The sequence below is a fragment of the Pleurodeles waltl genome, chromosome 3_1 (assembly GCF_031143425.1).
Source record: "Pleurodeles waltl isolate 20211129_DDA chromosome 3_1, aPleWal1.hap1.20221129, whole genome shotgun sequence".
Classification (NCBI taxonomy): Eukaryota; Metazoa; Chordata; class Amphibia; order Caudata; family Salamandridae; genus Pleurodeles; species Pleurodeles waltl.
Genome location: NC_090440.1, coordinates 1,855,207,154 through 1,855,232,641, shown reverse-complemented (window position 1 = coordinate 1,855,232,641; position 25,488 = coordinate 1,855,207,154). Strand labels below are relative to the sequence as shown.

The 25,488-nt window shown below is 43.5% G+C and overlaps 1 protein-coding gene across 1 annotated transcript in view; it reads right to left on the bottom strand.

Annotated features, from left to right (window-relative positions):
• PTH2R (parathyroid hormone 2 receptor) overlaps positions 1-25,488 on the bottom strand; it is a 1,094,265-nt gene that overhangs the window by 361,919 nt on the left and 706,858 nt on the right. Inside the window, exon 8 of the mRNA XM_069221390.1 lies at positions 8,819-8,879. Within this exon, the coding sequence (XP_069077491.1) occupies positions 8,819-8,879 (61 nt within the window). The remainder of the gene's footprint in view (positions 1-8,818; positions 8,880-25,488) is intronic.

The window sequence follows — 25,488 nt, the reverse complement described above, 5'->3', positions numbered from 1 at the left end:
TTGTAGATATGGAGTAAGGCAAAGCAGCGCAAGTCACCCCATTGCCTTACTCCGTGTCAAAGAGGCATTTCATGGGCTTTTCAATGAGTGTTCCCAGGGATTTTTACACATTCCCAGATTTACAAGGATTTGTGTCAAAAGCCTACTCCTCCCCAGGGGAAGTGTAACAAGGAGGAATAACTTTATTTCTCCTTGTTTTTCCTCTTTATATGTGTACTGAATTCTGCAGCACAAATAGGAGGAAAATGTCTCTATTGATTGTTTTTGTGCAGAAAGGTGTCTCTTGATGCACAAAAACAATCATCCCTACAACGCAGAAGCCCTTGCACCATCATGCTAGGGTACCTGCATTGACGCAAGGCAGCCAATCATGCACCAGCACAAAGGATTGAGCCATATTTCATTGGTACAGCATATTCCTACCCTTTTCTTATGATGCAGGGCAGTGCAGCAAACTGACTTGCTGTGCTTGCCTGAGCCAAAATGTTGTAAATAAGCCCTTTATGTCCATCATGTAATCTAGAGTCTGAAAAACTGCACCACTTCTTCATTTTTTCAGTACTTATACACTCTCTCGTTAGAAGTGGATTAAACCCATGTCCCAACTTTTGGGTATCAGATAATATGAAGTTGCATTAAGGATCTTGAGTTCTGATACCAAGAATATGATTGTTATTAGTGTTGCTAAATTTCTACACTCTGCATGATCTATATATAAAAGATTCTTAGCTAGTAATGTTGGCAGTTTAACGAATAGCCTTTGAATATGCCACTTGTGTTTAATAAATACATTTTCTTATATTTATATCTGCCCTTGTTTTACATGTCTTATGTTGTCAGGCATCCACACGGTTACCTACTTGTCACACCTGTTGGGGACACCAAACTTTGATGATTTGCACAATATTATAAGGCACTGTTTTTTGGTTCGTCACTCCAGACTATTCTATGTGCAATCCTGGGTGGGATTTATTTTCGCAAGAAGTATCAATGTGCTTAGATGATTGTGATAATTAGTGATTTTTTATTTCTAATTTATGTTTTATGAATCATGAATCCAAAATCAACAGATTGTGACTGACTGACTGAATATGCCAGTAAGGTATATGCCAATCAAACCAGGTTTACGGGAGTGAGCACATGCCATAAATCTTTTCTATATTTAATTTATGATAGACCATTAATAAATCCATCCACACTACACAACTACTACTAACTGTCGTTTGAATTCATTAATTTCTTCCATTTTGGTTTATTTCTACAATTTGGATTTGTTCTACAACAACAATTCATGTCTCTGCTTGTGTTTATACAAACGTTGTGAAAAGATGATTTGACAAGCGAGCAGAAAAAAAATCTTCTGCAGCCACAGTTTGTTTCAAAGGGATCAAAGAGGAACAGAAGTAAAGCTCCTATGCAGGTATAATTTTGGTAATTTCATGTACCGCTTGTTACTTGACATTTCTAAAGTTATGCTATTAAGCCACACCTTGTAAATGCGTGCATGTCATGTAAGAAGGCAAACGTACAGAACAAGAGCAGCTGCTGCTTGTGCTGCTAATGGTTTTTGTGTTATTTTTTAGTGTGAAATTCAGTCTTCTGTCCAAAACGGATGCGAGGACGCATTCCAAACTAAAATATAGTGCGAAATGTGGTTTTGCATTCTGCATAGCTTCGCATAATATTCAGGAAATTTAGCTAATTACACAAATGCAAATTACTGGAATTTCATACACTTCCAATTGCACCTAAATATCAGATAGTCTGTAACTTAATTTCTCTGTGCTCAGACGTAAAATATCCAGTGCTATGCAAAGAAAACTTTGAGATATTGACAAATTTGAGATATTTGAGTTATTCTATGACGATGCATTCATGGTACATATTACTTGCTATTGTCAATAAAAAATAGCATTTCATTGATGCACTGATGTTCTTTATTCTGAGTAGATTAGTGTAAATTGGTTGTTTCTCCTGTCTATCAATTGTCATCATAATAAAACAATGATGCATCTTTCTAGTCATTTTCTTTACCATTCTTGCCCGGCTTCAATTTGGTGAAATTCATCGGGCTGGATTTGACAGAGGGGGTCATTAAGACTCCAGCGGTCGGCGATAATGTGGCAGTAAGTACCACCAACAGGCTGATGGTACTTACTGTTACATTATGACATTGGTTGGTTGACTGAAGCCAACCCGCCAATCTACCACTCCAACTGCCACAGCGGTAACAGACGCCAGGCTGGAGATATCCATCTCCAGCCCAGCAGCCACCATTGTTCTGCCTGCAGGATTATGACCCCGCCTACCGCCATGGTTTTTGTGGCATTCGTAACTCCACGAAAACCATTGCTGTAGGCCATAAAATGGGTGTCCCCCACCTCTTCAGTTATCCACCCACCCCCCGTACCTCTCCAGTTACATCCCTCACCCTCCTACATCTACACCCCCTTCACACACACAAACATACACACACTCATTCACACATACATACATACATGCATCCAATCACACACACACATCCGCACACACTTCCAAACATACACGCAGACATGCATTCACATTTCACAACATACACACACTCACACGTCCGTACATGCACACACACATTCAACACTCATCACACACCCGCATTCACGCACATGCATACCTTCACACATCCCCACACACACACACACAACATCTCCTCCCCTGACGGAGAGCTGACTTACTTGGATCCAGGGGGTTCCCTGGCAGGAGACGGGATGAGGCACTGCTACCGCCAGCAGCACCCACCAGCAGAACACTGCCAGGCCATATTATTTATCAATAATATGGCTGGTGGCGGTCTACTTGTGTGGTGCTGCTGGTGGTAGCAGCGCCACCTTACCGCCATCTGCCGGTATGGTCACAGACGGATTTACGCCTTCTTGTGGTGGAAATCCGGCTGTGGTCATATTATGGCAGATGGCTGGTAGCCGCAGCGACGGTCTTATGGCGGGCGTTGGCGCGGCGGTAGGTGCTTTTTACCACCAATGTTATAGTGAGGGCCAGAGGCTTGAAACAAAAATACATCTCTTCTTCAGGAACTGAAGAACATTCTTCTGAATTAGGCTTTTGCCAATGCCTTTATCACCCAGATCATTTGATCTTTTCATTTTTACACGCTTGAATAATTTATTATGAAAATGTTTCTTATGCTGGCCAATGCTTTGCCCATCGTATGCCAGGTGTGCTAACGCATACCATCCCACCAATTCCATCCAGTATTCAATCAATTAGGATTTATGAAGCTTGGCTAATCACCCAATAGAGTATCCGGGACTTGCAAGTCCCGGAGGCTTATTTGAACAGCCAGGTCTTGATGGCCATTCGGAATTCCGGAACTGAGGTGATAGTCCGAAGGTGCGTGAAAGAGGCTGTTCCAGGTTTTTGCTGCAACATGAGAGAAGGAACGTCCTCCACTTCTTCTTCTGTAGATGGGGGGAGTATGGGCAAGTAACAGGGAGGCAGAGCGCATACTTCTCTACAGGAAGTTCAAGCAGTGGTTAATGCACTTGCGTCCTTGGTTGTGTAAAGCCTTGTGTGCGTGGGTCAGAAGCTTGAATTGGCATCTTTTCTGTACGGGTAGCCAGTGGAGTTGCCTGAGGTGGGGTGTGATGTGGGTTTGTCGGGTAAGCCAAAGATGAGTATGTCTGTAACATTCTGTATGGTCTGAAGTCTCTGTAGGAGGTGTACAGCGATTCCTACATTGAGAGTGTTGCAGTATTCCAGTCACACAGTGCATCTTGTGTTTAGGGGAAGCCACTTAAAGATCTCACGTATCATGCACAAAGTGAGGAAGCAAGTGGAGGAGACCATGTTGAACTGTGATTTCATGGTGAGTTTGTTGCTAATGATGATTCTGAGTTTTCTGGCGTGGTATGAGGGAGATGGGGGAAGGTTCTAGGTCTGATGGGCAGTAGGACTAGTTCCATGTATTGCTGCTGTTGCCAAATATTAGTACTTCCAACCTTTCAGCTGCAGGCAGTTGTACTTTATCCACTCAGCAACGCTTGTCATCCATCTGTGGAAGTTGGTTCTGGCGGTGGAGGGGCAGTTCGTGAGTGAGAGGATGAGTTGTGTGTCATCTGCTTTAGAAATTATGTTGAGACCGGGAGATCTGAAGATGTTGGCCAGCGGGGTCATATATGCATTGAAGAATGTGGAGTTGAGAGATGAGCACTGGGGGACACCAAAGGTAATCTTCTTGGGTTCAGAGGTGAAAGGTGGGAGGTAGATTTTCTGGGATATTCCTCTGAGGGAGGAGGTAATCCATCTGAGCACCTCCCTTTGGATGCTGATGTCGTGGAGTCTTTTGATTAGCATGTGGTGAGATACAGTGTTGAAGGCTGCTGAGAGGTTGAAGAGGACCAAAGCTGCTGTTTCTGTTGGATGCCGTTGGTGGCTGCGACCAGGGCAGTTTCAGTGCAGTGATTGCACTGAGGAAGACAGATTGGGAGGCATCTACTAGTTGGCTCTGCTCCAGGTATCTCATGAGTTGCTTTTTGATGATTTTTGCCAGTAACTTCACTGGAAATGGGAGCAGAGAGATTGGCCGGTAGTTTTTGAGTTCACTTGGGTCAGTGGAGGGTTTTTTAAGTAGTGGTCTGACTTCAGAGCATTTGCAGGCATTAGGAAATGTTGCGGTCCTGATAGAGGTGTTGAGCAGAGTGGTGAGTTCTTGGCTGATCCTCTGGTTTCCAAGGCTGAAGATGTAGTGCAGGCATGAGTCTGTGGAAGCTCCCGAGTGGATGGAATTGATGGTGGAGGTGATGTCCTGGGTGGAGAGGATGTTCCAGGTGGTCAGTGTGTGGTTCGTGTCAATTACGGTGGTGGCATATCTGTCTGTAGGTGTGTGTTGATGTTCAGAGTTTCTGTATGTGGTTGCCATCTTGTCGTGGATGAAACTGGCAAGGTTGTCACACATCCTGTGAGGGTGTGATGTTGTTTTCGCTGGCAGCTGGGTTGGAGAATTTCCTAACAATATTGAAAAGTTCCTTGATGTTGTTGGTGCTGGTTTTGATGCATGTGGAAAGGGCTTTCTTCTTTGTTGCCCTCAGAAGGAGGTGGTACAGGTTGAGGGAGGTCTGGAAGGCTGCTCTGTCAGAGGTGTCCTTGCTTGTGCACCATCTCCTTTCCAACTGTTTGCTGTCTCATTTTGCTGTCCTGAGTTCTTGGGTGTACCAACTAGCCTTTTTGAAGGATTTTGTTCTAGATGGAAACAATGCTGTTGGTGCAATTGGTGATCAAGGTGTTTAAGTTTTTACTCCTTGTTCAAGGTTGCTGTAGCGGGGCTGAAGGTGTTGAGGGCATCTGCCCAGCCGGTCTCTGAGATTTCATTCCACCTCCAGTGGTGGGCACTGGCCATCTTCGGATGGAGGTGTGGGGACTGGCAATGCTGTGGTGGACTAGTAGTGATCAGTCCATGTGAGTTCTGTAACATGGCTGTATTTGACGTGGTTGCTGGAGGTGAAAGAGGGGTCCAGCGCATGTCCTGCAGTGTGTGTAGGGTTCTGGATGATCTGGGTCAATCTGAGGCTTTTCATACTGTCGAGGAGTTGTGCAGGGCTGTTGTCATTGGTGTCACTGATGCGTAAGTTTAAGTCACAGAGGAAGATGTAGTCCTTGGAGTCTAACGCTAGGGGCGCAATGAAGTCTGTGATGCTATTGCAGAAGCTGGAGCGTGGGCCCGGGGGACAGCATGCAAGGGTGCCTCTAATGGTTATTTTGTCGACCATGCAGAGCTTGAGATGTTACATGGGGGTGGATGTGTTGTCGGGGTGGAGGTGCACTGTATGGTCTCTTTGTGTATGATGGTTGTTCTTCCTTCTGGCTTGTTTGTGCGGTCCTGGTGAGTGATTTTTTATCCGTCGGGGATTGCTGTGCTAATGTCTGGGGTAGATGTGGGTTTGAGCCAGGTATCAGTGAGGAAGACAATGTCAGCTGCATAGGTGATGATGCTGTCCAATAGTTTGGTGGAATGCTTGCATAATGAGCATGTGTTGAGAAGGGCACATGTGAGTTGGTGTTTATGTTCAGGTGGTGTCTGTGGTGTGTTCGGGGTCAGACTGGTCAGTGGGCTGGTGTATGTGCTGTGGCAGGTGAAGTGGCAGTGGGTTCAGGTAAAAGATCCCGATGTGGAGCATGGGTCAGCACAGTGGCAGTGTTTGCTGCAGCATCTGGGATTGAGGGTATAGAGCTCAGCAATGGTATATCTTTGGGGTGAGGGAGAGTCAGGGGTCGTGGCGCTGGGTACGGTCGGGCATGGATGGGTGCAGACAGGCTTGCATTTGGCGCCCCTTCAGTGCACAATTGGCACCCCCACTGCATGCGCACACTGTGCAGTTGCGCTGCAACCTGCATTAAGTAGGTCCTGGGGTGGGGGGCCTTTTGTTGTTGGGAAGAATGGTGAGTTGGAAAACTCAGTCAGGAATACCCTGGTGAGAAAATCCAGGCAGCTGTGGTGTCACTAGATCAGTCTGGAAAAGCAGGAACTGGAAGCCACAGGCATGTGGCAGGCTAGGTGTCCAGGTGTCAACTCTGATCCTCATCTGTATCAAATTCCAAACCTGACACCCAAGAGTCAAGTTGCTTTACAGTTTATTTTTTAGTTCTATTTAGCTTTAATTGCGCCAAAGGTGCCAGAGCTCAATTGCTACATAAAAATGGAGTATTCTATAGGTAATGATATTTAAACATATTAATAAGAATAATAATAATAAATATAATATAATCATCATCTTCATCATCACCATCATAAAATTTACATCAAATATGCAGAAGCAGCAACATTATATTGAAATGTTTGTGAAGAATCAGTTTTTAGACATGTTAATAAGTTGATAAAAGAGAGAGTGAATACATGCAGTAACTCTTCCTGCAAATGGTATACAGAGATTATATTATGTAGCAAGTTAATAACTGATTTATTTTTTCTTGGGGCCGTTCATAAATTAGAGAATAACAACTTAGAAATCTAATTTAAAGACAAATTCTCTTTCTTCATAAAAGGGTGCAAAGGTATTTTGTGGAGATAATGAAATAAAGATCTGAAATTGCAAGGCACAATCAGATCATATTCACTGAGGGTGCTCACATTCAACATAATAGAAAGTTCTTTGTGCTCCTGTAAGCAGTTATAAAAATGTTCCACAATCTAGCAACTGAAATGACGATCTTTCCCAAAAGGGATAATATATATTCATTTGAAATACCATTAGTTATAAAGGAAATAAAAAGTCAACTACTGTATGAAAGTGGCGTCAAAGAACAATTCTGAAGAATTTCCAGTATTTTAATATGGGTTTGAATACTATTTAGAAATTACCATATCCTTTCGAAAATATTCAATTACTACGTACATTTTGATAACTCTTGATGATTCTTCATGTTTATTCCGTGTTTAATTGGCAGTGTGATGAGTTGTACATTTACTACTTACTTATTAATTAAAGGAGCTCTCATTTCTGTGTCTTAATAACTTTTTTGTGTTTTCTACTTTTGTTTTTTACCTGATCAAGGATTTGAGATTCACGAACAGTATAAATAAAGCGTATTAGTCTAATAATCTTTTGCTTAGAAATATATTTCTATCAGTGGTGTAACAAAGGCCTCTGCAGCCACCACAGTGGGGGGGTAACCGAGCCCCAGGGGGATCCCTCAGCACTATAATGTGCATGTGCGGCAGGCCCCTAACTGAGTCCGGGGGAAGCAGCCCACTTCAAGGACTTTCCAGGAGGGCACTCTCAAATTCCATTACGGTAGTGATTTCTATGTTATGACAGATTAAACTCACGTATTTCTCTTTTTGCTATTAGCAAGGCTCTTCAAAGTTCCCTCTGTTGTATTAGATTTACAGGATGCAATGTGATTTGACATAGACTGCCATGTACAAAGTATACACGACAGAGCACTGTCATATGTTGACTAAAAAACTGTTTTGAGAAATAACACTAGCTTAATAATATTTATCCGTCAATATCTTATTGAAATTAAACTCTCATTAACATATGGTTTATAGTTTTAATTTGTTTATAGTGTATAGTGTGTAATGTGTAGAAATTCATTTTCTATAGCAATGATCTCCTTGGCATTAGTGAATAATGACTAAGAAATTACATTGGTACAGACAGCTAAAGTAAAAATATTATTTTGATTAGAACAGAGGTAGGACTGGTATATGACAGTATTATCTCAGGGACCAAAGGATAGTAGTGGAAGCTAAACAATACTGAAGCACTGTAAAACCATGTGCAGTTATTAACTTCAACAAAAAAGGTGATTAATTTGTATTAGACTAAAGGTGAGGGAAGAATTCCACTCCGCCGGCAGAGTTCACAAGTTTTGCTCACTCTGCGCTTCATGTGGAGTTCCGAAAAAGTCACCGTAGCTATGCGGAGTGGAGTTTTTTCTTTCGCATGCCTAACCAACGTTAAGTTTGTGTGAAAGAGAAACTGGTAACTTGGTGTACTAGACTTCTGAATGCGGACGATCATAGCAGGTCACTGCCGCTTGCATTGACAAAGCTGCTGCTTTGAGGACGCTGCCACTCAAGTAGAAAATCTACTGGAGCGGCAGAAAGATGTTAGTGCCCTCTGGGTTCCATGTGATGCAGTTTGAGCTAATTTTACAGTGGACGAGAAACTCCTATCGCATGCAAACTGCATGACTTACCCAAATTCTGTCACTTGCAATAGTTTTTTCGGCACTATGCAGAGTTCTGTTTAGCAGAAATCCGCAAGCTCCAATCAGCGCTATATTAAACAGGAATCATATTCACAACAAGTTTGGCACTTACCTGGCATCTGCAATTGCTGCTCGGACAACTGCCCACACCACAACAAAAACTGCAGGGAATCCTAGAGTTAGAAGAACATAATCAATCTCAGGAATTCACACTTAAGTATATTTTTGAAAGATTAAACAGTGACTAATACAATTTATTCATTTTGTCATCCGTGGTAGTGAATATAGTTTTTAAAAAATATATTTTTATTTTATTTATTTCTAATATTGATACATCATCTCAGATGAATACAATTGCATTTTCTTAAGCGCATCAGGATAAAGAGAAATATCGCATAAACATATTACAGTGGCATCAACACCGCTTGTTGTTATATATTTAAGAAGTAGGAATCAGAGTAACCATGCCATGGTCCGAATGTAACATTTCGTCATTTGATTCAAAGCCCTTGTGCGGGGATGTGTCATACAGCAATAGAACATTACTTCTTGGTCAGTTGACGCTCAATGTATCTGGGACTTTACGTAAGGAGAAAGTATAATAGTCTATAGATTCGATGAAAACAACGGAACAACAATAAACAATAATAACAGCCTACTTGGTGTCGAAGAGGTGAGTCGCGAGGTGTCATCTGTCATGCCTAACACTGAGTGTCTATTCTTAGTCTGTGAATATGGATATTATGACCAGAAAGGGGAGATAAGAAACAGGTGATTCCGGTGTCATGTCTGATTAGGAGCGAGGAATAATAATCCAAGAAAGAATATAGCCATACGGTGTAAATCAGCTCATGAGGGTGGACTGTACAATAGTGGTTTATGCAGTGATCTTATCTAGTACATGGTTTGGGTATTCTCATACGTTTTTCTTCTATTTCTTGTGTGGACAGTTTATCTTCCAATTTCACCAAATAGGTGTCCCATAATGTAACCCCTCCTGCCCCGCCATGAATATGCCTATCCTGTTCTATCGCACTGGCTTCTGCCGTGGCCCAATGTAATACCACTCGAAGCCAATTCAATACATCAGGGAGTCGTGGTGCTTTCCATGACATAGCGAACATTCATTTAAACAGAACAAAGGCAAGGTCCACGAATTTCAGAGAACGCCTGTTCCGTATTGACCTTTTGGTTAGCCCCAGCAAGCAGAGGAGTGGATCCAAAGTGAGGGGTATATCTACGATGTCGGATATGTGTTGTGTGACGCGCGCCCAGGTACTACATATTTCCGTACATTCTCAGGTCATGTGCAGGAAAGTGGCGTCATCTTGACCACATCGTGGACATGTTGACAAAGCTCCCGGGAATATGCGGCAAAGCCTATGAGGGGACAAATAAGTTTGATGGGTATAATTAAAATGCGTAAATTTCAGTCTGGCATTACGTGAGACATACCGTGCCTCTGCCAATGCCATTTTCCATTGTTGGTCTGTTAAGTCAATGCCCAATCCCTTATCCCATCTGGCCTTACTGCGAAGATGTGGCATAGCCAGTGTCTCCTTTAACAACGTATATAAGTTAGTTACTGCCTTCTTTTCACCACCCCATGCCAATAAATAATGGAGTCCTGTGTGTGTAGGTGATTCTAGAGGGCCTGCTCGCCAGATTCGTCTGACGACGGTATGTAGAGCTGCGTGGGCAAGGAACTGTCCAGGCTCTAAATGAAATGCCGTGCTGAGAGTCTGAAAGGGACGCAAACCCCCATTTTGAAAAAGCTCACCTATGTGTGATAGCCCACCCTCCCGCCACGTGTGAAAATCATACATCCGCGTAAGGTCATGGACCTGGGGTATTTCCCATATCGGGAGTTCCAAAGAGTAGGGAAACGGTTGTCGCCGTCGCTGAATATGCCTAACCCATGTTACTTCTGCTTATGCAACAGCAACCCCGCCTTTGCTCTGTGTTTATCTTGTCGGAGGAGCCCTTGCAGTACCCCCGTTCCCCTCACCATATGCCGAACCATGGCCCCTTCTATTGTTGGACCCTCAGTTAGCCAAGTCATAATCCACTGCAGCTGTGCCGCTGCGTAGTATCGTTCCATATCTGGGATCACCATACCCCCCTCCCGCATCGGGTATTGTAGCTCATCCAAGGAGACTCTCTTACATCCTGAGCCCCATATAAGTGTTGTCAACAAACTGCGTGTTGTATTAAAGAATATTCTTAAGGGCGGGATCGGTATCACCAGGAACAAATAAAGCAATCGAGGGAGTATTAACATTTTCGCGATGGCCGCTCTACCCATAGGCGATAGGGGCAAGCGCGTCCAGAAGGGCAAAGACCCCCGAATAGAAGACAATGCTTTGTTATAATTGCCCTCTACTAAGTCGGTGTCTGTTTGATATATATCAATCCCTAAATAATGGAAACTGCCGGTCACCCACACAAGTCTCCCTGGCCTAGACGATTGGTTCTCTATTTCACTTATCTTACATAGGGGGAACACACAGGATTTGCCCCAATTCACCTGAAGACCTGACACGTCACTAAATTGGTCAAAGATTGTAAATAGTCCAGTCAGGGCACTGTCTGCTTCTCGTAGATAAATTAACACGTCATCAGCATATAAGGAAGTGATATGCCATTTTCCATCTACGCATAGACCCCACTTACTATCCTCCTGCCGAAGATGCACTGCAAGGGGCTCCATGGCCAGAGCAAAGAGCACCGGGGATAGTGAGCAACCCTGCCGCGTCCCTCTTTGAATGGGAAAGGAGTCTGACACGCAATGTCCAGTCAGGAATCTAGCTCGAGGCGCTGTATAAAGAAGTTGTATCCATCGTAAGATCTGGGGACCCAATCCAAAGCACTTTAATGTCCAGATCAGAAAAGGCCATCCTATCGTATCAAACGCCTTCTTTAAAATCCAATTACACCGCCACTGGACATCTGTTTCCCCTAGAGACTGCATCAATGAGGTGGCATAACCATCTGACATTACAATAAGTGGACAGGGGCCGGTAGGAGCCCACTTCCAGTGGATCCCTACCGGGTTTGGGGAGGACTACGATAAGGGCTTCATTCAGTGATGGGGGGAGTTCCCCTTGCTGGAATGATGCCTCATATAAAGTCAGTAGTCTAGGTGCGAGAGTGGCGCCATACGTGGCATAAAATTCTATAGGGAGCCCATTGAGTCCCGGTGTCTTCCCCCTAGGCATCTGTTGTATTACTAATTTCACTTCATCTAATTGTATGTGTTGTTCTAGGTCTCGCCTCTGCTGCTGTGTGAGTGTAGGTAGGGAAAGATCATGCAACATCGGATGACAATCAAACATGGCAGGGGCCACACGTGCCGTATATAACGTTTTATAATAATGAACAAAGGCCTTGTTAATCGCCTCCTGGGTATTGACCAGTACGCCTCTCTCATTTCAAATCACACCCATCACCGTTCGTGGTATTTCGGAGTGTAGTAACCAATCCAATATACGTCCTGCTTTATCACCCTCCCTGTGTTGTTGAGTTAAGTATGTTTTATAATCTAGTAACCTCTCGGTATTGGCTGCATTGAGTGGATTACAGTTGTCTAGCTAGAGGTTCAGTTATAGCTGCTTTCTCTAGTCATCGTATCTCTTGTTCAAGGATCCCTATACTACGTGTAAGGGCAGGCTTCGCTCCCCATGAGTGGGTCATGCAATGGCTTCGTATCACCACCTTCATCGCATCCTATTCTACTCTAGTGTCTCCCACCGAACCTTCATTGTATTGAAAATATTCCACAATAGTGGTGCCCAACTGGGTTTTGTAAGGCGTGTCTTGCAGCGCTACCATAAGCAGTCTCCACATTGGAATTCTCGGTCTGGGCTGCCCCCATGTGAATACTACCTTAAGAGGATTATGATCAGACCATGTCCTACCTAAATATTCGGAACTGCAGATAAAGGGCCACATAAGAGAGTCACAGAAAATATAAACTAGCCTAATGTGTATGTGATAAATTGGCGTGCAATAAGAATATTCCCTGTCATCTGGGTGGTGTAAGCGTCAGATACCATGTAGACGCATAGTTTGTGACCATTGTTGAAATTCTTGGTAGCCTGCAGATCAGGAGTATTCGGTAAGGGAGGGATCGATTGGTCTAGAAAGGTATTTTGGATACAGTTAAAGTCACCTCCCCATAAACTGGAAGCATTGGGGTCTCGTAGTAAGGTCGGGAACAATTAATTTAAAAACGGTCTGTGCATGGTGTTGGGACCATAGACAGAGGTCAGGAGAACGGGATGTCCATCTAGATGACCTCCAACAGAACATATCTCCCATTACGATCAATATGTGTCCTAACTTTAGTGAACGGGACCTCTGGTGCTATCCAGATTAGTGTGCCCCTGGCATACGCTGAGTAACTGGTACCATATATCTGACCTTTCCATCGACGATGAAGCTTAAGTAATTCCCCTTGACTTAAATGTATCTCTTGTTGACATGCGATATGTATTCGGCGTCTTGTAAGATAGGAGTAAATTCTGTACCTCTTAACGGGGCTACAGATACCTCGAATGTTCCAGGTTAACAAAGCATATTCTGTAGCCATTTTAATTTAAACTAAAAGTTCTCTGGCTCTTGCTCCTCCCACACTCCGGTCTCTAATAATTGGGACTCAACCCTCCCCGTTTGGAACACCAAGTATGTACAAACAACAGCAACAATCATAACAACTACCCGAACCCAGGCCTGAACCTCAACAGATATCATGCCACATCCCCATAAATATACTTCTAATAAGTATAGTACTATGAAATATAGATATCCATTCGGCAAAAGCTCCATGCTCAATGTTTCCTGCTTTCAGGGGGGGGGTTTCAGGAGCCATAATTCATGTATAAGAGCACACTATGGGCCCCGGAGCAATATAGTACATCTCCATCTAGGGCATCGAGGGGCCGCGCAGTACCAGTGACACACAGTTCCGTGGCGTGGGAGTCTACAATAGTCAGCTATCTCATTGGCTCGGAAGGTGTCAACAGCTAAAGGTCATCTGCCAACCACGGGGTCATCTGGGGCCATTGTCCTCTAGTGAGCTCTTTGATGATGGCGGAGTTCCGGTGTCTGAGTCCGAGGGAATCTGAGAGTTTTCTGTTAGGGCAAAAAAGGAGTTATGGGATAACTGAGCAGTCTCCTTTATTACTTTTTCCTGCTCTTTAACTGCTTGGGCTCTGGATGATCTTGCTTTGCTTGATTTCCACTTGCCTCTTTTATTATTCGGAGTCAACCAGGTGGTGTCCTCTTGATGTTCCGAAGGTGGGTGCATTAATCCTTTTGCGTGTAGCCAGGTCCACGCATCTTCTGACGAGTGGAATAACCGTGTTGCCTCACCATCGATCACTCTTAGCTTAGCCGGAAATAGTAATGCATATTTATAATTCAATTCACGTAGGCGTTGTTTCACTTTTGTGAAGGAGTTACGTTGTGTTTGCACCTCAGCAGTGAAGGTAGGATAGGCAGAAATTTCGGCATTCTCATAGTGCCATGGACCATGTGAGTGAGAGTGCTGCAAGATCAGATCTCTGTCTTGAAAGTTCAAAAGTTGAGCAATTATGGGGCACAGGGGCGCGCCTGGGTGAGGAGGTCTACCAGCAATTCGGTGTGCTCTCTCCACAGAGAAAAATTTGGAAGGCTTACCGTCTATTATTATGGTATTGATCAGCCATTGTTCCACAAAAAGCTCCGTGTTCGGTGATTCAATATGTTCAGGAAACCCCACTAGCCTAATATTATTGCGGCGAGACCTACCTTTGGCGTCTTCCGCTCGCTTATGTAGGGCGGTCATCTCCAATTGTATTTGTGTCATTTGGGATTGTAGGTCTTGCACCATGGGGCGAAGAGCTGCTAGCGATGACTCCATTTCCTCCACCCGGTCTGTCAGGTTACGATGATCTACTCGTGGAAGATTGACCTCTGTTGCTATTGTATCAATCCGAGTTTCCAGTGATGTTTTGGTGTCTAGGATAGCTTGAAGCACTTTATCAAATTGAGTGGAGTGCGATTTAAGTGTAGCATCTAATTGCGTCAGAGTTTCCAGCACTCCTCCCTCCTTCAATGGATGATCAAGCTCAAGTCCTGCATTTTTGGAGTTTTTAGCTTTGCCCATCATATCAGTGTTCTAGAGGGCCTTGACAATTAATAGGAGATTATACAAGGGCCATTCCAAAAATCCCTAAAACAGCATTTCCGTATGGCAAATATAATATTGCCTGAAACTGGCCTCAGTCTCTAGTAGTTGCTTATTTATGTAGCACAGCAAAGTTATAACATCAACAATGTCTGATGTAACTCGATTTTTATTCCAGATTCATCCCCTCGTCAGTCCAGAAAGTCTCAAACTGTTAGTTCCTGGGGATATTTTTCAAGATTACAGGCCTGGTACTGCTGGTTGCCAATGATCTCCACAGAGATCCGGATGCGGCCTGTCAGTTCGGCTAACAGCGGGAATAGACAGTACGTCTCTTACAGGGTGGTACCCCCCTTCTCTGCCCACAGCGCCCGAGTTCCTCAGTTACTTCTGTGGAGAGTGCAGATCTTGCAAGTAGCGACGATCCGCCCAGCAATGCCAAACAGCTGCCCAGAAAGAGGATCCAATTCAGGGAGCAGCGGTTCATATAAATAGTGTATCCGATTGTCTCCACTACTGATTACCAGATGTGCACAAAGGTCGTAGGTTGCCACCTATTGCCTCCTTCCTTATGCTGTGCACCTTTCCTTTTGTGTTCAGTGTTTGTTCACCTCTCTTTTGTCCCCTTTTCCCTTCTTTTCTGTTCTCAGTGTCCTCGGTTTCCTTTACACCTGCAAGTCCCCTATTTCTGGGAACTGCTATTGCGGCTCCCCCGGCTCCGTCACAGCATGCAGGCCGCCAAATGCATGTTGTTCCGTCACTGCAAAGGCCGTGGAATAAATCTCTCTGCAGTCGGGGATGGGTGGCCTGATTTCAGGCCCTACACCGACGGCACCGCCCCAGACCAGGTCGTCGTTTAGCGGCACTGCCGGAGGGCGCCGCCCGCCATTGTTCCCCCAGATCAGCTTGCTTTGTGGTTAAGTATGTATGTTGTGACCTATTGCAGGTGCCACAAAGCCCACGGAGAGATCCACCCTCAGTCGCGGGTATTCAGAGCACGATCCTGGTGCAGGCTGTGCACTCACCTCCCCATCTCGGACTCAGCGGCTATCCGATAGCACCACTTCCTTTCTGACGCATCGTGAGAGGGCTTCTCGGTCTTCCGTCGCCCTCTTGATCTAGTTCTATCGAGTCCGGGGCTGTGCTCCATTGTTGACCCGTAGGCCGTAGCTCCGCTTTACTACTTCCCCTCTGGCCACTGCTGATCAGCAGGCCTCCTCACTCCGGGAGCCGGGGGACGCCCAACAGGTCACCGCTCTGCTCGCACGCTCCCACTATTGCCTTTTTATATTTGGGAGGACAGTAACCGCAAGGGTACCCCTCAGGTGGTGAGACAGCGCGTACCTGTTTGCTTTGTCCTCTCGCGGGAGCGCTAGACCGATCGCTCCACACACCAGAGATGTGCGTCCAGAGCAAGGCCTAGTTTCAGTGCGGTCAAACCCGCCGCCGCGGCTTCACCTTCATAGCACTCTAATTTTAATTTAAACTTTCAACAGCTTGTCGGCTGCCTCCTGCTGCATCAGCCCCTCGAGCTCCGGATCGCAGATAACGCTGCAACAGGATATTTACTCTGGGCCGTTGCAGAGCTCCAAATCAAGCGTCTGCTTCGGCCGCCATCTTGGCTCCACCCCCGTGGTAGTGAATATAGTTGTATCTTTTGAGATCCATTAAAATGTTCATCAAAAAGCAAAGAACTGTACAATAGGTTAGGCTTATAAATACAAGTGTCTGTTAGACACTCAATAGCTCATTATGCATGCACGCTGTGACTTTTCTTTGTACTCAAGTCTCCAATCATACACCCACAAGCTTCCAATCATCACTCAAGGAGTTATTTGTTCATTCACCAGCTTACATAACCACAATAAAATGCAAAAATACTTGGCAACATATGCATGCTAAATTAGAAGATGGAAGCAGAAACTTGCTTATCTATCATGGTGGGCATGTGCTTGCAGTACCAAAATGAAACACAGCATCAGATGACCATCTTGTTATGTTATTTTCTATAGTGTAGCATAGTTTTGAAGGTACACCATGGCCACCATTTTCACAATCAACATGATGGCCACCTGATAATAGAAAAACATTATGACAATATCATTACATGATGATGCCTAGTTTCCAGGTTAAAAGTCAATGGTCCTGCGGGATTCAGCAAACTGAAAAGGAAATGAGTGTGTCAACAATTGGCCCCTTAACACTGTGTTGGGAGCTGCAGTATGCTCTGAAAAAATGAACATTAAAAAAAGGTGAAGAAAAGAAAAAAAAGAGGACATATAAATGGCACTGGAGTATACTCATTTTCAGGCAGATGAGAGCATTTATTCAGCCAAATGCTGTCACTCAAAGGCCAAGAGGTAAAATGGCTGAAGTAGGGTGAACAATTGCCTCCTACTGTGTGCCGTCATGGGTGGAGGCAGAGTATAAATCACATCTATACTGGCCAATATATCTATATATCTACACCTATATCTATAGTCATATTCTCTTAGAAAACAAAGATTAATGGGACGTTATAGTTAGGCTCACATTTTAAATGTACAAAACCATTGAAATTCACCTGTTATAGTTTTAGCTATTTCAAGAAACTCTAATTCATGCCCTAAGCCAACTCTAACTCGTGTCCTTGGCATTCACAACTTTTTCTTCAAAAGGTTTACTGCAATTACTACATTGATATTATCACTGATGTTATCAAAGGTCTCATGTGCACCGTAATATGTGGGGTAATTAGCAGTGCACGGTGAGGGCGCAAGTAATAGTTACCATTGGGTACAATATATTGTTACTTGAGATAACTTTAATTATAACAGATGAATTTCAATGGTTTTCTCCGTTTAAAATGTGACCCTAACTATAACGTACCTGTAAATATATAAAATTCTATTTCCTACCTATAATGTCCATGTAACTGTTGTTTATTTTTCAGTGAATTTCTATGTTTTTTTAACATAATTTTCATTACTATATGTTTATCCAACCACCACGGCGCAGCAGTTGGCCACAAGGCAGTGGCCAACCACCTATAACCACCCAACCTTGCACTGTGCATGGTCTTCAGCCGCACTGCCACCTTTCCCCTCTCGTCCTACAGGGACCACCTCAGCCTTAAAAGTATTTTAAATCACAATGAAAATCGCTGCAAATCTGCAAATTTCACCATGATTAATAAAAAAAGGAGGTGTAATCTCCCGCACTTGCTTTGATTTTTGCCCCAGGATGGGCCCTGTCCCACGGGCATAGCATAAAAATAGGATGCAGTGCCTGGGCCCCCCTCCTAGGGCTTACGAAAGCCCTGGGGACTCCATAAATTAACATGGGTGACCCACGCAGCTGCCCCACTGCACCGGGAACCACCACCTTCCCAGGGCTATGTATTACAATGGAGGGGGGCTGCGCCATCCATGACCCTGGGGACAGCTACCCCCCAGGACTGACTCCTGCTACCTCTCAAGGTGCCTACCCTCGGGAGGTAGCTGTTTGCATTTGCTTGGTGATAGGTGACAGCTCCCAATAGCTAAAAGCAAATATATCTCTGCATTCTGCAAGAGGGATCTGTTAAACAGCTCCTGCTTGAAGAAAGCTGAGTTTTCATCTGCTTCCCTGCACGCAAATATTCATGTTGGGAAACAGATGAAAACATTGCTCCTGCAAGCAGGGAGTTGCTATTTAAAGCAGCTTCCTCCTTGCGGGAGCAATGCTGGCTCCTTCAACACGTGGGGAGCTGCCTAGGTCCATGGGGGTCTTCAGGATTCGCTGCAGTCCTGTCATTCTTTCTCTTCTATCCCATAATAGGATGGAGGAGAGAGAGATAGAGACATTTTATTGCAGTGGTCTCTCTATCCCAGAGGTCTTTAAACTGGGGGGTGGGGTGGGCACCAGACTCTGATCAAAAGAAGCATTATACAGATAACAGGTCTTTGTTTTAAGCATAAGCATGTTATTGCATTTTAAAAAAGGTAACAGTACTTAATTGCAATGTTTAAATAGGCCTAGACATATTTAAACATTGCCATCTTTATAAAATAATTGTGAAAAATTCTGAGGGGGGCCCAAGGATTTTTATTTTCCAACTGGGGTGCGCAGCATTAAAAAGCTTTGGAGATCACTCCTCTCTACAATAACCTCAGAGTGTCACACTACCAAGATGTTTGGTTCCAATGTTATAGTTACGTTACCACCAGTAAGTCCTACACAGCGGTATTGCTGAGAGCTCATCGGACACCCCACCTCTTTTCTCCACTACCCTTTAAACGTGCCTCTTGGAGAACTACTTGAGGGAAGAAGTCCACTTGGCTGCTAAGGGAATCTGGGGGCCTTGATACCCTCCTGTTTCCAAAAGTAAGTCTATCACAATGCGATTGCTGAGAACTTGACAGAGGCCCCACCACTTTTCTCCACCACTCTGCCAACACGCCGCCTAGCACAATACTCATTGGGGGATGAAGTCTCCTTGGTTGCTGAGGATCATTGGGGGCCAAGAATCCCTCCAGTTACAACCATTGACTCCAAAACAACAGTATTATTGAGAGCTCTTCGAAGGACTACCCCCTTTCTTTATCACTCTGCAAACAAGCCTCCTGGTATACTACTCATTGGGGGATAAAGTTACCATGGCTGCTGGGGATCGGAGGGCCAAGACCCCTCTTTTTATGACCAGTAAGTCCCACACTGCTCAATTGCTGAGAGCTCCTAGGAGGCCCATCTACCTTTCTTCACCACTCTGCAAACATGCTTCTTGGTACACTCCTTATGGGGAATGCTGAGGGTCGTTTAGGGCTTGTTGGAGGACCCATGATCTTTCTCCACCACTCTGTAAATGCAACTCCTGGCATACTGCTTGTTGGAGGAAGAAGTGCCCTTAGCTGATGAGGGTCATTGAGATCAAGAACCCCTCCTGTTATCACCATTATGTCCCATACAACGGTATTACTGAGAGCTCCTCGAATGCCCCACCCAATTTCTCCACAACTCTGCAAACATGCCCCCTGGCATTGGGGGATGAAGTCCACTTGGTTGCTGACGATCATGGAGTGGCAAGAACCCTCCTGTTCTCACCCGTAAGTCCAACACATCTGGATTGCTGACAGCTAGTCAGAGGCCCTGCCCCATCTTTCCTCTACTCTGCAATCACACCTCCTAGCCCACTACTCATTGGGGGTTGAAGTTGCCTTAGCTGCTGAGGGTCAGTGGAGCCAAAAAAAACTCCTGTACCACACAGCGGGATTGATGAGAGCTCATTGGAGGCCCGCTTCCTTTCTCTACCACTCTGCAAATGCTCCCCCTGGCTGATGGTTAGTGAGAGATAAGATCCCCTTCTGTTACCACCAGTAAGCCATACACAACTGGATTGCTGAGAGCTCCTCGGAGGACCCACCCCCTTTCTCATCCACTCTGCAAATGCATCTCTTTGTGCAGTACTGGTTGGGGGAATGAAGGCCTCTTGACTGCTTAGGGTTGGTGGATGCCAAGAACCCCTCCTGTTACCACCAATAAGTCCCACATAGCTGGATTGCTTTGAGCTTGTTGGAGGTTCACCCCTTTCTCTACTACTCTGCAAACATACCTTCTGGTGCACTGCTCATTGGGGAATGAAGTCCCCTTGGCTACTGAGGGTCAAAGGGGCTGAGAATCCCTTTTATTATCACGAGTAGGTCTGACACAGTGGTATTGCTGAGAATTAGTCGAGGACCCTGTCCCATTTCTCTATCACTCTGCAAATGTGCCTCCTGGCACGCTACTGGTTGGGATATGAAATCCCCTTAGCTGCTGAGGGTCGCAGGTGACAAGAATCCCTCCTGTTAACACCAGTAATTCCCAAACAGTGGGATTGATGAAAGCCTGTTGGAGGCCCAACCTCCTTTCTCCACCACTCTGCAAACAAATCTTGTGGCACACTACTTGTTTCGGTATAAAGTCTCCTTGACTGCTGAGAGTTGTTGGGGGCCAAGATCCCCTCCCGCCACCACCAGTAAGTTCCACACAGCTGGATTGCTTCAGGCTCCTCTGAGGCCCCTCCCCCTTTCTCAACTAGTCTGCAAATTCACCTCCTGGTGAAAATCTGTTTTGGGGATCAATTCCCCGTCGCTTCAGAGGGTCAGTGGGAGAAAAGAACCCCTACTGTTACCACCAGTACGTCCCGCAAAGCGGGATTGCTGAAAGCTCATCATAGGCCCTGCACCTTTTTTCACCCATTGTGTAAACTCCTACAGCCCCTTACACACCCACTCACAGACCTATGCAGCCACTCACAAACCCACTCATGCATCCAAATACCTACTGACACACCCACTCACATACCCATACAGTCAGTCATACACCCACTCACAAACCCTCACATACAGCCACACACAAGCCCAATCATACACTCTCACAGCTACTAACAAACCCACTCACACACCCACATAACCACTGACACACCCAGTCACAGACCCATACAGCCACACTCACACCCACTCACTACCTATACAGCCACTCACTCACCCTCTGAAAGGTTACAGGTTACAATAAGAACAAAATCACTAACTAATTGAAAATCAGATGTAATAAAAAAGGATGTAATAATTAGGAAATAGAATACAAATAAAAACATTACAAATTCACTGAGAAAAAACGAAGGTTACAGGAATGGTGTGATTTGGCTTAGATTTCACACACACAAAACCATTGCAAACCAGTAATTATAGTTATCTGAGCTAATTATAACTTAGGGCCCTGCAGTGCACTACTTGTGACCGCATATATTAGCTCACTCAAGGCATGGTCACTGATGACGTCTTATATGATATCAATGATATATAAATATACGTATATATATATATATATGTATATTTTTATATATATATATATATAATATTATATATATATATATTATTATATATATATGAATGTATATATATTCACTTTAAAAACAAAGGTTAAAGGGATGTTATAGCTAAGCTCACATTTTAAATGGGTCAGTGTAACATACATTTTAAATAACAAAAGTAAATAAATGTGGTTTAAATTATTTGAATTGGAATTAAGATTTACGAGAACCTTACATGACTTGATATTATAGGGTAATATTGTTAAACTGCTATATAGCAATGATGAAATGCAGGTTTTAAGATGGCCGCCGTTTCTGCATTAACAATATGAGGCATTGACAGTTTTGTCTGTTTTTTGTTTTATTTACTTTTGTTATTTAAAATGTATATTACACTGACACTCTATCTGTGACAAAGGCTACGGGTGAAACGCGCTGGAGTTTCTTTGATTTTTTAATTAAAATTGGAAATCTACACTTCGGGAGTGTCCTGGTCTTCCTTGGACTGAAGGGTGTACTATGAAGAAATAAATTTCGGGCGTCTCGGAGCCCGACCAGGACCGCTGTGTTGTTGCGTCCACCCTCCGGGAATCGCTGTTTGCTTGAATAAATATATATATATATAATATATATATATATATATATATATATATATATATATATATATATATATATATATATATATTTATATATATATAGAGAGAGAGAGAGAGAGAGAACAAGAAATAGGTAGATAAATAGAAAGATAGATAGATAGATAGATAGATAGATAGATAGATAGATAGATAGATAGATAGATAGAAATGCTTTGGACCCCCAGATTTATGCGCCCCCAAAAGTCAGCTCACTCTGATGGTCCAGCAAGACGTAGCTGCTGAGTTTGGATGAGGCTTGTATGTTTCACACACACAGAAGAGCATTGCCTAACAATGAATCCTCAATTAAGCGATTCCATCAAGAATTATTACTGTACAAATGATTCTACCACCATATAGAATCTGTGGGATTTCATGTAATAAAATATTGTCTGCAGTTTAAAATTGCGCAAACTTAATCCAACTCTAAAGTCCTCTTGACATTAATGTGAGGTTTTATATAGACAAGTTAGCCCTATTCCCTTTTGCATAACTTTTCATAATAAACAGATTACACCTATGACATCTGAAATAATCTTTTCTGGCAAACCAATCAGACCTATGTCCTTTGGCAGCTTGCCACATAATAAACTGAGACCCACTGTTCTGAGCGTAAGCTTTTCTAGAAGGAAAGCATCAGGAATAATCTGTACTAATCAGGTATACTGTAACAAAACTACAAATATGTCCAAAATTATAGGAGACCCTGATAAGGTTTATCATAGTTTAAATCCTTTATCTCCATGGTTTGCTTGAGTGCATCGCCAATACTAAAAGCTTCACCTATTTCAATAATCTGTGAGATTCCATGTAAACATGACCTGTCAACAGGCTTTAGCACAGTGTAATAACAATGCTTAAAAGCTTATTACCTTTAACACATGCTTTTTCCAATATGTCAGGCAATTAAATCTGTTAAATCTGACTAAACCCATTCCAGTGAGCCAAAAAGGCCTAGAGCTTTTGTAATTGACTAAACATCATTACCAAAACAGGCCTATTGAAGTGCTCATAAACTGGCTGCCACCATGAACAAAGTTATAAAATAACAAATATATGCACATTTACAGTTTTCTAAATATCTACATCCCATCTGAAAAGGGGGCAACAAGAACAGTCACAGTAAAAATATTCTACTCTCCAATATCTTCAGATTGGGTGACCACCATCAAAACTATTGCCTACTAAACTAAACATCAAAACCATTGTCTACTAAAGTAATCTGTAAGATTTCATGCAACAATATTTCTGTCGAGAGCTGGTAACACAGTGTGATTATAATCCTCTTTTAAAAGCCTACTGACTTTATTGACAGTTAACAAATTGGACCTTTGGCATCAAACCTAGCTGTTCACAATTAATCATTCAGACCTATTGTCTTTATCATTGGCTGTCATCAAGATCACCTAAGGCCTACTTTCTTGAGTGTAGGCTTTTCCACAGGACAACCACATGACATAAAGTTATTAAGTTACAAACGTATTAAAAAGTATAGTTGAAAAAGCAAAATGGCCTCTCTCTTAAAAGGGCCTAACAAAGATTATAGCAATGAAAATGCACTATCTCAATTTTTTAAAGTGGGTAACAAACACCAAAACCCTTGTCTAATATGGTAATCTATTATATTACATGTGTCAAAATATGAGTGTTCAGGCTTTAATGCAAAGTATTAACAACCCACCCGCACATGTTGTTGGACCAGCCCCTTTCTGCAGGGTCCCCCCAGACTTTTTTCTTTACCCTCCACATTTACTGAATTTGCTTTTCTTGGCCTTAGGACTCTGGGCAATTTACTACTGCTAACCACTGCTAAATTGTTTGTGATCTCTGTTCAAAACATGGTAACATTAGCTTAGACCCCATTGGCATATTTAGTTTACTTATAAGTCCTAATAAAGTGCATTACATTTCCCCAGGGCTTGCATATTAAATTATGCTCATGGGCCTGCATAACTGCTTATGCTACCCGCTTAAATAGCACTTTAGGCATGTCTGAGGCCTGACTTTAAGGAGCCTGTGCATGCAGTTTAGTTTGCAATTTATTTCAACATTGCAAAGTAAACCTTTTGCCATGCTCAAATCTTGCTTTTTGAGACATATTGGTCACCCCAATGGTAGGCCCTGGACGGGCCCAAAGGTAGAGTGTAGTGTATTAAAAATGTCAGACATGTATGTTTAAGTTCTATGTAGTGGTAGTGAATAACTGGTAACTGACTCATGTTTGGTGGTTCTGGAATCAGAATTTAAAATCCTAACTTATGGCGAAGTACACATAAAGTAATCGCACATGTAAACAAATTAAACTCAATTTTTCTAAGTGAAAAAAATATATTCAAATATTATTAGATCCAATTTGTTAACATTCTTTACCACAAATGATATCATATACATCCAAAGTTTGTCTGAGTTAAATGTTCATAATGTCCATAGTCCAAATAAAAAAATCATAAATTCATGTATAATCCAGATGAAGATCCGAGCTTGTTTTAAGAGTTCCTTTCACGTTTTAATCCTTCCAAAATACTCCACTAAACTGTTCATCCGCCCGTCGTCAACATGAGTTTCATCCGGGGAGTACCCCTGGATTTCATCAGGACCTACTTGTAAAATGCTCCAATTGTCTATATTGTTGGTGTGTTCCCCTACTCTTGCACATCAATCGATAAATTCCCTTGTTCAGTCCTTTGCAAAGTTGATGGAATCAGTTTCCCATACATTTATTTTCTCCTGATGATAAAGTAGCTTGGTTCGAGCGAGTACGCTTACGATTGTTGAAATCGTAAGAGTATAAAAGAAAGATATATTCACTAACTCTTCAGTACCCTTCTGGACCTGTGGATACTCTGCCAAGAGGAAGGACTACTGTGCTGCTGCAAGGACTGCCACTCTGCTAGACTGCTCAGCTGAAGGAACTGCTGCCCTGCTGTGCTGCCCTTCTGTCTGCTGCCCTCTTGCCTGGGAGGAAGAACTGGACTTACAGTTTAATCTTGAAACCAGGACCCCAGTTTGACAGAAAGGCTAGTCTGCTGGCTCCTGACCTGAGCTGCAGGGACATAAAAGGCTCCCCAACAGCTCCTGGATGTGATGTCAGTGAGTTCCTGATCCCTAAGTGGTGCTTCTCAGGCCTTGGCCCCTTGGTGTGGCTCGCTTTCTCTTGAAATCAAGCT